This window comes from Asparagus officinalis, chromosome 8 (assembly GCF_001876935.1).
Source record: "Asparagus officinalis chromosome 8, Aspof.V1, whole genome shotgun sequence".
Classification (NCBI taxonomy): domain Eukaryota; kingdom Viridiplantae; phylum Streptophyta; class Magnoliopsida; order Asparagales; family Asparagaceae; genus Asparagus; species Asparagus officinalis.
Genome location: NC_033801.1, coordinates 42,541,165 through 42,554,961, shown reverse-complemented (window position 1 = coordinate 42,554,961; position 13,797 = coordinate 42,541,165). Strand labels below are relative to the sequence as shown.

The 13,797-nt window shown below is 35.3% G+C and overlaps 1 protein-coding gene across 1 annotated transcript in view; it reads left to right on the top strand.

Annotated features, from left to right (window-relative positions):
• LOC109821172 overlaps positions 1 to 10,066 on the top strand; it is a 13,059-nt gene extending 2,993 nt beyond the window's left edge. Inside the window, exons 4-5 of the mRNA XM_020387361.1 lie at positions 8,766 to 8,859; positions 9,970 to 10,066. Of these exons, the coding sequence (XP_020242950.1) occupies positions 8,766 to 8,859; positions 9,970 to 10,066 (191 nt within the window). The remainder of the gene's footprint in view (positions 1 to 8,765; positions 8,860 to 9,969) is intronic.

The following is a 13,797-nucleotide window of genomic DNA, read 5'->3' as shown; positions in this document are numbered from 1 at the left end:
CTCCTCCCCTCTTGCTCGACCTCCACCGACCTCCTCCTTCAGATCTGCCATCAAACCCCTCGTCATTCGACCTCTGCCGCCGTCTTCTCCTTGCTCCTCTGCCCCCTTCTCCAACGTGCTCCTCCACGAACAGGACCAGCATGCCTAGTCCGCCATTGCCCATCCTCGCTGATCCATCATCCTTGCTATTCCATAAGGTTGAATCAAAACTCTAGTTTTACATACATTTGCTTTGCTAATTTGTGATTATAAGTATCATATTCTAGTTAAATTTTTCCTTGATGTGTTAGATTGAAACTCTATAGATCTAATTATGTGGCTTTATTTGTTTGTGTTTGGTGTTTGTTTGAAGTAATTCTGATTATATGTGAATTAAGTTGTTTTGAAATGATGATATTACATATCTAGATTGCTCTTTTGATGCTTTGCTTTGTTGGTTATATCAACTGCTTAGATACTTTATAGCATTTCTAGGTACAGTTGATGATATTATATATGCGATTATTTTATTATATTTTTATCATTTGATGTTGATATTTGCTGAACTTATTTGTACAAAAATCGATTCATATCCATTTTTCAAATATCTATTTCATATCCGTAATCATATCCAGTTCAATTCTCTAATATCTGAACTGTATCTGTTTTCGATGAGTGTGGATATGGTTAAGGTTTTTTCTTACCGAAGATAATCTGTATCTGTATCCGTATCCATTTATAAAAAGTGGATATGGATATGGTAAGCGCCATATCTGAACCATATCCGCTACGTTAACACCCCTAAATGTGATAGAGATTTTTACGGGCATAATTTACTCAAAGTGCCACTGATATTCAATCGGTGCATAGAGGTTGTTGGCATATACACAAGTTATAACCTGATATGATAAAGTGACATGTAGATATTTATGATATGAGATACGTTGATGTTTTGTGTCTTTATAATATGATACGTGTCAATTTTCTATGCCTTTAATTCCACTAGTTTCTCTTTATATATGAAGGAGGGATAATGTTTCTTGAAAAAATACTACGTATTGCTGAACGCATATGTAAGGGGTGAAAATAAACCAAATAATTAATAAACTGTTTGGTTATTATTCTTCCAAATATTCGGTCATATTCGACTCAATAGTTCATTTAATTTTAAATAAATATTTTTTTAATATTCGGTTAATAAACGAATAAAATTTAACCAAAAATATATTCGATTCGGTTGATTATATTCATTTATGTTTTTACATTTTATTCCTCTGAGTTAATTTATTATAGAATATTTATCTTTAAGTTACACTTGAGATATTTACCACATATATCATAACAAAATATCTATTGGAAATAACATCTTATGCAAATTATAGCTTAGATTACATTCTTAAGTTGCTAAAGAAAATTGATAGAAAATGAATTCATGTAGATCTAAAGTCTATAATGAGATGTTTTCGTGCTTCTACATTATTACATTATACTATTTTCAAGATAATATTACTATCAATGAATTTAATAATTTTAGTAGTCACATATCTTAATAATCATTAAGTAATTATGCAACATGTAAACATGTATATATATCTAATACTATTATAAAAATGTGTTGCTATGTTAAAATATTTCTTCCAAAAATACCCTCCGAAACGCATTCATGCATACATCTCTAGCACATCCATACATGCATATATTAAGATAAATACATACTTAATTTTTCATAACCTCCCTAATTATTTGCATCAAATTTTTATTTAACCACCCACTAATAACATTCCCCTACTAAGTCTTGATATTACACACTAATAATGAAAAACGTTACAACTATTCATCTTCTATAAATCACTATAAATTACTATTATAACATTCTCCCACTAATTTTTGACATTACACACTAATAATGAAAAAAATTACAATTATTCATCTTCCATAAATCTCTATAAATTACTATAGAATCTTATCAAATTTCTCTAACTAAAATTCTAACTTTTAATCAAAATTTATTCATATTGAAAAGTAAGAAGACACAACTACAGCACTTACAAACCGCAAGAAGTATGAGTGTGTCAATGGTAACATCACTGGTGGAGTAGAATCAAATTGAATGAGGAGATGGTAATGGAAGCATCAATGTAACAATTTCGAGAGCAGAGAAAAAACCGGTGAAGGCGACAAAGAAGATGGTCCTGTATTTTATCAAAATCTGCAGTTATTTCAGTCATAAACTAATTGGTTTTTTCACCTTCCATCTTTGTATATGTTTTTTCCTTAGCATGTAAATTGGTTTCTAACTCCTAGGCATGTTTGTAAATATGCTAAATTATTTGTATAGTTTGCCTTAGCATGTAAATTGGTTTCTAACTCCTAGGCATGTTTGTAAATATGCTAAATTATTTGTATAGTTTGGTTGAATCTCTTAATGCATTATCATGTTTGTAAATATGCTAAATTATTTGTATAGTTTGGTTGAATCTCTTAATGCATTATGCTTATTCTTGCAATAAAGAAAGCTTTGTCCATGACAATGCATTATAAGTGTAATTGCTTTCACTCTATATGTGTAAAGGGTTAATTTTCATTCTATGGTTACTAAGGTAATACATTAATATTATTGAGTTGAGGACAAATAGAAAGTGCAGGAAGATCGATTTAGAAAATGATATAGTTAGTTGGTCCAGAGGATGCTTATAGAATGGATTACTACTACAATTTTAAGAGTATTATGAATTTTCAACTATAAATTATAATTTTCTGCTATTAATATACTATTTGAGTATAATAGTTAATGTATGATAATTATAATATATATTGATATCACATTAATATTAATATTTATATGAATTATTAAATATGTGTAATTATCAAATATAATATGAGTAAAAATTTATTTATTTACCAATTCAAATAAATAAATATATAACATAACATTATAGTAATATTAAAAGTCATCAACTTTTCATTATTCCACTGTCTTCTTAACCCCCCTTCAATAAGGAACTCATTCATGAAGGGTTACCCATTTCTCCATTAACCATTTATAAATTATTTTATTATAACAAATAGGGAAAATTATACATAATTCCCTCTTCTATATCTTGAGTTGCACTAAATCCTCCTCAATATACAAGCACTTAATACCCTTGAAATGCAATTTTAGAGATATAAATTGCAAGTGTCAAATATAAATTGGGGGGATCTAAGAACTAATAATAAACTAGAGGAGGTTTAATAATTTCTAGAAAGATAATTTCCAAATGACATAAATTTCCAAATGACATCCCTCGCTCTTATGTAAATGTACTTGAGCTTCTTGCTTTACAAGTAGTTTATATTGTCTAATTGAAACATGTGTAAGCTAATTTTCTATGCAGAGAGTTATTGTTTTCGATAAAAATAACTTATTCATGACCTCCTACAAATATACCCATTTAATATTTATGCATTAAGTCTCATTTCATTGAATAAATATTAATTCTTTATTAATTACTATAATATCTTAATAACTATTCACTTTCTAACCTGATAGAACCAAAAGAATTCAAAAAAATTAATCAATAAGTGTGCCTACGTGCAACGCACGTACACGATACTAGTATATATATATATATATAGAATTAATGAGTATCCTTGTCATAGCGGAGGGGATTTCTCCTACGCTTCTAAATACACATGATTGAGCGACATTATGGATTTATCCGTCCGTTGAACTTGATCTACATATTCTAAAACTCCAACACACCAAGTTTGGGTGAATCCGTGTCGTTACCCTCCACGAGGCCATGTGAAAATTCTATGCATTCAGAAACCGTTAAATTGATACGACCGTGGAGATAGGTCAAACGACGACGGTTCACCCCAACTGGTGTGTTATGGTCTTTAGAATATGTAGATCAAGTTTAACGGAACAATCATCCATAATTCGCTCAATCATGTATTTTAGAGCGTCATAGGAGAAATCCCTCCTATGCCAAGGAACCATTTAATCAATCATAATATATTATTATCTATATTATAATATATTATTATATATATATATATATTTAAATATGAGTATATGTATAGTATAATATAATAATATATATATATAGGTATATATACTATTATAGTATATATATATATATAATATTGAGAAAAAATGGTTGCTGGTACCAGCACAAAAAGTTGTGACTGGTAGTAAGGCTGCGTATAATCATCATCCACTCATTCAATATATTACATATCACATGCGTTCCTCAACTCATGGTAATGTGCGTCCCCCTTTGAATGTGGAGTGAAGAGATTGTCCACCCACTACCAAGCCACATAAAGTTCTGTGCTTGGTACAAGCATACCATTATCGCCCCCCCCTGCTTCTCTCTCTCTCTCTCTCTCTCTCTCCTCTCTTATATATTATATACTATGTATATATATATATATATATACTATTGATATATAATATTATGTATTATATTTATATAATATATATTATAATATATATAATGTATATTATATATATTAGTATACATATCCAACATAGGATTCAATACCTTGACCCAAGGTTTAATAATGAAATGCCTTAATCAAGTGTGCTAACAAATATTCATGAATATTTACCGAATATCTAGTTAATACCGAATCAAATTTGAACACTTTCTACCCCTTCGACACAAATTCGAATTCGCAATAATAATACGAATCAGAATTTGAATTTAAAGGTATTTGATCAAAGTCAATTAATTCGTTTCCATCCCTACGCGTATGTAAACCAAGGAGGGTTGGTAATCATAATGTATTACCGAAGCATAAAATTCTAAGAGAATCACTGCGCATCATAACACCAGCAGCAACCTTAAAAGATGTCCGAAATGTAAAGAGTAGAGGAGCCGAGGCTTATTATGTTATCGAGCAGCCCCCCTCATTCATAATAAGGAGCCGAAAGTAAATAATAATAATAATAATAAAATGGAAATTGGAAAAGTTGGGTTCCAACATCACACATGGGTCTCCCACTCAGAATGCCCCCCACTCAAATTGCAAGAGCCATCATTTTCCCTCCTACCTTTTCCTTCTTATTGATCAGCCTCTCTCTCTCTCTCTCTCTCTCTTAATTATTCCCACATCCTCCTTCAGTCTCCTACTCTCTCTCTCTCTCTCTCTCTCTCTCTCTCTCTCTCTTAATTATTCCCACATCCTCCTTCAGTCTCCTACTCTCTCTCTCTCTCCCTCTCTCTCTCATATGGAGAAGAGCAGATCAATTCCAGAACACTCATCATCATCCTACCACTCCTTTGGCTACGAGGACCGATCGCGGTCCTACAGCTTCAACGGGCCGAGCAGCTCAAGTGATCCGGAGCTCAAGAGGAAGCGAAGGGTGGCTTCGTACAACGTTCTGACGATGGAGGGAAAGCTCAAGTCATCTTTCAGGAACAGCTTCAAGTGGATCAAGACCAAGTTCACTGATGTCCGCTATGGCCCCTAATTAAACACAAATTTTCTATATGCCACCCCCCCCGCCCCCCCCTCTCTCTCTCTCTCTCTCTGTCTCTTCGAATCTTATCTACTGTGAACTGCAAAATCAGAATCGATCAAGGGTAAAAGTGTGCTGGTTGTTATATGTGTGTTTCAATGGTTTACGTGCATGGTTGTTGAAGCGGTGCTCTGTTTATATATATGAAGATGGTGATCAGCTTCTGGTGTTCTCTGCGTATACGTAGCTTTCCTGTACAGTCCTTGTAATCCTTTGCAACGATGTAATCTGAACAAACATCTGCCCTTCATTTGTTTCTCTACCGATCGATCTTATGTTCTTTTGGCCTGAAAATTAAATTACGGGGATCAGCAAACCCTTATGTACTTATTAGGTGCTTGGGGAAGTTATTAATAACGATAGCAACCAAGAACTTGTTTTTAATCCAAGAATCATCATAGAAAAGGAAAAGGGAAATCAAAAGTCCGTATCTCTCATTTTGCGTCCTGATTAAAGACGCTAGCTACTTCCGTAAATTTAGACTGATGAAGGTGCCATGCGGTCCGCCCAGAACAAAAACTAAGAATACTCCGTCACGTTTACAATTACGCTGTTCTACATAAAATTTTCACTTACTGGCGTTTAGGTAATTTGGGTGGGGTCCGCCCAATTGAGTGGGCGTGCCAAATAGGGTCCAAAACCGGTCTTTCTAATGCGGACCGATGCCTAATCTAATAGATTAGGTGTTTTGTGATATATAATATATATATATATATATATAGTATATATATATATATAATATATTATATATATATATATATATATTATATATATTATATATATATATACCAAGACTCCTATCACTTAAGTTGATGTCCATCAAAGTTTCTAACACCATTTATTAATAATAAAATCACCTGTTTATATAATACCTAGGACCCTAAGGCATTATGAGTGCCTGTTTAAAAACATTTTGTGGACACAACTCATTCCCTATCCACTTAATGTTGACACAAGTTTCACTATATATATATATATATATATATAATATTAATATATAATATATATAATATATATACTATAATATATATATATATATATATATATATATATATATATATATATATATATATATATATATATATATATACATTTGAGAAAATATATTATGCTTCGCTACCAAGTATAGTTTTTGTGCTTGATAGTTGACGGTGACAATATTCCCCTCCACTCATTCGAAATTTAGGCCCACATTACACATAGGTTTGTGGAGTGGATTGGGAATTGAAATTGAGTGGATAAGAATAAGACATCTCACTACCAAAGTATAAATTTGTGTGTGGTACCAAGCATACCCATGTTCTCTCTCTCATATATATATATATATAATATATATATATATTATATATATATATATATATATATATTATATATATATATATATATATAGGTAAAAACTTGTGTCAACTTAAGTGGATAGGGAATAGTATGTCCACCAAAGTTTTTAACTACTCATATTGCCTAGGGATCCTTATATTATATAAAAAGTTATTTTATATTAATAAATGTGTGGGTATAAACTTTGGTGGACATCAACTTAAGTTGATAGGAGTCTTGCTCTACACACACACACACACACACACACACACACACTTCGCCAGTATGCCACCAACCACCACCTAATATTACTGTGCCACCAACCATTTTTAATTTTTTTATTAATTGAGAGGCTATATAAAGAGGGTGGTGGGAGAGAGCAGGAGCAGGCAGACGTAGAGAAGAATAGGAGAGAGAGAGAGAGAGAGAGAGATCGAGAAGAAAGGAAAAGATATGGGATTTTGGCTACTCGGAGAGAATGAACGGATAGCGATTTTAATTTCATAGTTCAATAAAGGCACATACATCTTTTTCCAATCCCATCCTAGTTAATTTTAATTTTGATAGATTAAACCTTAAATTTATGAATAGAACTTTAGATACAAATGAATAAAAGACTTGATCTTAATAAAAATTGATGAATAGAACTTAAGATCAAATCCCTAATTTATAAATTACTATTCACCACCGATGTATTTGTGTCTCCGCTTGAATTACTATTCACCGACAGTGTCACTATCCCCGCCAGATTTACTATTCACCCAACGGCGGAAATGTTCATCGCCTAAAAGTACTGTTCCTGACGGTGTTGCTGTTCATTGTCGGAATCACTATTCACCACCGGTATTACTATTCACTATCAAAATTACTATTCACCGATAGACTGTCAGGTTTGAATCTTTCTTTCTATTCGGTCGACCGACTTCTATCATCAGTCGACCGATAATAGATTATAGTGTTGTACACGTTGTGCACGTTCATCGCTGGTCGACCGATGCTCAAGGGCAGTCGATCGACGTGTTAAATTGCTGATGAAGGGTTTTTACATGCTTGTTTGGTTGTGAACACGAGGTTCAAACCGTACATACACACGCGCGACCATGGACGTACATGTATAGAGTTTTAGCACACACGGACCTCCGAGAGAGGATAATTTCATGTATTGTTTGACCACGACAGGGAGATGATTAGTTAGGATAATATATGTGTTTGTATGGATCTTGTTGATGAGCACAACTCAGTACTGTATAGGGTAGTGTGTCGGTATACCAATGAAGTAGGCCGTTGAGCCGTACTTGTAGGATGCCTGAGGAGGTAGTCCGTTCCACATGGTAATGCGATGAGGTTGGTGAGCCGTATTTGTAGGATACCTAAATAGGTAGTCCGTTCCGCATGGTGATACGATGAGGCTAATGAGCTGTACTTGTAGGATGCCTGAGAAGGTAGTTTGTTCCGCATGGTGATGTGATAAGGCTAGTGAGACGTATTTTCTTAGGATGTCTGAACAAGTAGTCCGTTCCGCAAAATGATGCAATGAGCTATAGAACTTTGCAAGAGATAGTACTGTAAAACTTTTGACAGCTTGAGTCTTAGGCGGGAGTTAATTATGAACATGATTCACTGTAGAGTTATATTACAACAGGGTATATTGTGCTGTAGGTTATACCGTATTATGTACTTATATCCGTATCATCTATCCAAGGGTAGCGTGAGGTATTTGGTTTGACATTTATGACACTGATTGGGATGGTATTTTTGTAATGTATTCCTTTATTATTTATTTTCTGTCTGGAGTTGGTATTTAGCGATTCACAATTTGAGACACATGGTATATATATATGATGGTTTCATTGTTTAGATTATTACGCTTGATGTACGAGTCTCGTGTTGTGGATTTCTAAGTATTAACCTCATTTAGTATAGGGTAAATAATTTAGGTGGTTTATGCATATTTTAGGTAGAACCCCCATTTATGTAGTAGCCCTTCCCCTGGGGGCGGATGAAGATGTTCTTGCTAGTGATTTAACGTTATTGTCTTCCCCTCTTTTCAGGTAGCGGATCAGAGTTTCAGAGAGCCACAGTTTGTCAGAGTTTTTGCATAGTTGCCATCATTCCGTGATAGTCAGTTATTGCTCCATATTAGCTTAATAGTCGTTTAGTTGATTTCCAGAGTTGTATTTTATTTTAGAGGCTGAGTGCTTATGTACTATCCAGTTGACTATTGTATTTATTTACTCCTATTTCAATTCATTGGACGTATATCTTGTTCCTTAGTTGAGACTTGTTTATCTATGTTGTTGGACATGTATTTTTATGTTCTACTTCCTGATTTTATTTCTCTTATATCTACTTGTACTTGCACTATCTTTTATTGTTTCTACTAGAGAGATATTATTGTAATGGTGAAATATGTTGTTGCACAGTGTGGGTGCAAGGCAGGTTTGACATTCTTGAATTCACCTTGGACTACAACATTGTGTGAAACCAGGGGTGTCATAGGTTTATTATTTATTTTTAGTCTTTAGAGATGTATTTTATGTTGGAGACTGTGTGCCTTAGTACTATATTTAGTTGACTCTTATGTTAGAGATTTATTACTCTTATTTCAGACTTATCAAATGTGATACTTATCTTCTGTTGGAACATGAATACATTTCTTGTTGGATATCTCTTTTCTATATCGTGTTTCTTGTATTTTTTATCTTTATTCTAATCTGCTTGTACCCACAATTCTTTTATTTGATTTCCACTAGAGAGATACTACCGTGATGGTGAAACATATTGTTGCACAGTGTTGGGTGCATGGCAGGTTTGACATCATTGGATTCACCTTGGACTACAGCGTTATGTGAAAACAGGGGCGTCACAGTTGGTATCAGAGCTCTAGTTCTAGCATCTTTAGGATATCATGTGTTGAGTCGTGGAGCTAGTATATAGTTTCATAGGGTTCATGTATAGAGTTCGCTAGGAATCTCTAGATTGAGTGAAGCCGTTATACGTATAACTCAAAAATTTTAAGAATTTTTTTTATGATGACCATCTTACTTTTGTTATAAAGTATTTTGAGGATACTAAGTGATATATTTTCCTATTGTTATATGTTAAGTTATTTATGCTCGAGGTATCATTTTATCTTATAAGATTTCCTCCTGAAATCACAGGTGTCAGGATGAGGTCCTGGTCGAAGAGGGTCCCGTGCTCAGGGAGCTGAACAAGCTGAGCCAGAGCCTGAGCCGCAGCAAGCTCCACAGTACTTGATCGATCTCATTGCACCGATTGCAACTAGGCTAGCAGTGCTCGAGGAGCAAGTGGTGAATCAGGTTCTGCCAGCAACACCACCTCCAGTGGTGCCTCAACCAGCAACACTTGTGCCTATTGCAGAGGAATCACCAGCAGTTACACCATAACCAGTTATTGATAGAGCCGCAGAGCAGGAGGCTTAGCTTTATTTGGTGGAGAGATATCAAAAGATGAGGGCACTAGAGTACCAGGGTTTAGCGGACTTGCTTGCAGCCCATAAATGGAAGGAGGATGTGGGGAATATCCTAGATATGCTTAACGTCGATTCGGTCTAGAAGCAGAGATTAGGAGCTTTTAGCCTCAAGGGAGATGCCGGAGGGTGGTATAGTCTCCAATTCACACCAGAGTAACGAATGACACTTATCTGGGCATCTACTTCTTCGATGAACAGTATGTATCATCAGCACCGAATGCTACAAAGGAGCTAGAGCTAGCCTAATTAGAGCAGGGAGACATGTCTGTAGCTGATTATGAAAGCAAGTTCATGGGTCTACTCAGGTTTACGGGCATGTGGCACACAGGGGAGCGTCAAGCTCAGATATTTTTGATGGGACTTCACCCGAGCCTATGCTGCTATCTTGTGTCTCAATATTTTCACTCAATGTGAGAGGTTTCTGATGCAAGAGGGCATTTTTAGGGCCCAGAGGACCCTAGCAGTAGAGTAAGGGTTCTTAGCAGCAGCAGCAAGGTCCTCATAAGAAGGGACCACAGGAGGATCAGAGAGCATAGCAGCAGCAAGGTCCTCATAAGAAGGGACAGTCCGGGTACTTGCTTTCACTGTCACAAGTTCGGTCATAGAACCGCAGAGTGTCGTAGTGCACCGGTAGGAGGTCAGCAGGGCAAAATTCAGGTTAAGCCACAGAACCGAGGCTAGGGCCCGCAGCCGAGATTAAAGGCACCGTCGACAGTTCTAAGGATAGAGGGTTAGGTATGTGATATTCAGGAGGTACCACAAGGACAAATAGTTCCATACATTTTAGAGTCTTCGGTACAACAGGCCACAACTTCCGATCGAGTTTTTTTAGTCGGGCCTCGTGACCATGGTGCGAGCGGGACCGTGGTGGAAGATACGTTCCTTGTGAACTCCTTTCCAGCCCGTACCCTATTTGATTCAGGAGCTTTGCATTTTTTTATCTCCTATATTTTCATGGATAGACTTCAGCTTATGGCACAACCTTTAGATATTCCTTTGTCAGTTTCCACTCCTTTGGGTAAGGTGTCCCTATTAGAGAGTATCTGTAGGAGATGTATTTTCAGCCTAGATGAATATGAGTTCATAGCTGATCGGATCGTCTTTCGCATGTCTGATTTTGATGTGATCTTTGGTATAGACTGGCTATCTTCCTACCATGTCAGTATCGACTATTTTGCCAAAACAGTTAGTTTGTGAGCGTCCGATGGGATTGAGTTGGTTGTAGTGACCTCACAAGGGAACCAGTTTGCGGAGTCATTTCTGGCATACGTCTAGAAGGTGTTGTTACGGGATCAACGTGCCAATTTGTGCGAGACCAGATGTGACGCCCCTGTTTTCACACATGGTTGCAGTCCAAGGTGAACCCAGAGATATCAAACCTACCATGCACCCATACTGTGTAACAACACGTTTTACCATCACAGTAATATCTCTCTAGTAGAATCAAGTAAAAGTGTAGGTACCAAACAGGCAAAAAAATAAAAAAAATAATAGACATGATGTAGAACGAAATATCTCATAAATATAATCATGTTCAAATGAATAAACTGGAATACATCTGATATCTGAAATAACTGTGAAATGTCTCAATATGAGTCAACTGAAAATAGTGTTGAGGCGCACTGCCTTTACAAGATGGAATACAAAACTCTAATGTCTGAAATAAAACATAAAACTACGATGGAGTCTCAACTACTAAAACTATGTGACGACGACTATGCTGGAATTCCGTCATCCTGCGGCTCCACGAAACTCTGAGCTGCTACCTGAAAGGAAGTTAAAATAAAAAGAGAAACAGCAAGAGCGTCAGAGCGCTACAACAAGTTCACCTCTATCCACCCCCAAGGGAAGAGCTGCTAGATGTAGTGGAGGCTCTATCTATTAAGCATAGTCTACCTAGATCATTTCCCCCATGTCTAATGGAATTAATAGTTAGAACTTTACAACACGATACGTTGTACATCGAGCAAAATCTAAACAAGGAAATCCTCTTGTATATAGCATATATCTCAAATTGTAGATAACTAAATATAAACCCCGGACTAAGAATGGAACAAAGCCATACAGGATAATAATTACTTCATAATGAACATCAGCATATGTAAATCTCATGTACTCGCAAGAACAAGGTATCTCAGTCATATATATAATGAACATCAGCATATGTAAATCTCATGTACTCGCAAGAACAAGGTATCTCAGTCATATATATGTCTCAACAAATAAGTCGTCTCTCATGTACTCGCAAGAACAAGGTATCTCAGTCATATATATGTCTCAACAAATAAGTCGTCTCACTTTTAGCGTCCACCCAACTCAGGCTATAATATAATCGTCATGATGTAATCTCATGCAATATTCTGATTCATCGTATTACCATGCGTAACAGACTACCCAATCAGTATCCTAAACAATGTACACGGCTCATTAGTCTCATCGTGATCTCAGTGCGTAACATCAGTGCGGGACGGCCTACCATATAGGTATCCTCAAAGACGGTTCACAAGCCCCATCGCATCCACATGCGGACGGACTGCTAGACAAAGCATCCAAACCCGACTCAATGGCCTGTACAAATAGAATATCGACGCACTACCCCACGTAGTACTAAACTGAGTTCATTAACGATATCCATCTCGTGTATAAACTGTGTATATCTGGTATATCGACGCACTATCCTAAATAGTATTGAGCTGTGCCCATCAATGATATCCAACTCATGCATGTAAATAAACCTCTAACTCAAGTGTAATCAACTCAACACTTGTCAAAATCCCCTTTTGAAATACTCATATGTGTACTACGATACTATTATTGTGCGTTCATGTCTGTACGTGTCTCATCGTACGGCTCGAACCCATGTTCACGATTTAAACGTACAAAAGAAAATACCTCAAACAAAAGAACATAAGTATTGTATTCGTGAATAGTACCGTATGCATGAATAGTGATAGTACTTATAAATAGTAACAATACTTATTAATAATATCCATATGCGTAAACAGTAATAGCACGTATGAATAGTATCCGTACGTATGAATAGTACCATACATATTAATAGTAATAATACTTATGAATAGTATCCGTACTCATAAATAGTAATAGTACTTATAAATAGTATCATATGTATGAATAGTATTCGTGCTTATGAATAGTACCATACATATGAATAGTAATAGTACTTATGAATAGTACCATACATATGAATAGTATTGTATTTATGAATAGTATCGTACGTATGAATAGTACCGTATGTATGAATAGTACCTGTATAAATAGTAACAGTATTTCCAGCGGTAGACATATATGTATAGTTCTAGCTAGCAATATCATGTCTTTAGGAATTTGGTCTTATATTCTATTCATTAATTTTCATCAATATCATGTCTTTTCATCAATATCATGTATATTCATAAATTTTCATCAAGATCAAAATTTACTGGGGATGAGTTAGGAAAGAGATGAACTTGCCTTTATTGATCTCTGAAATTAGAAT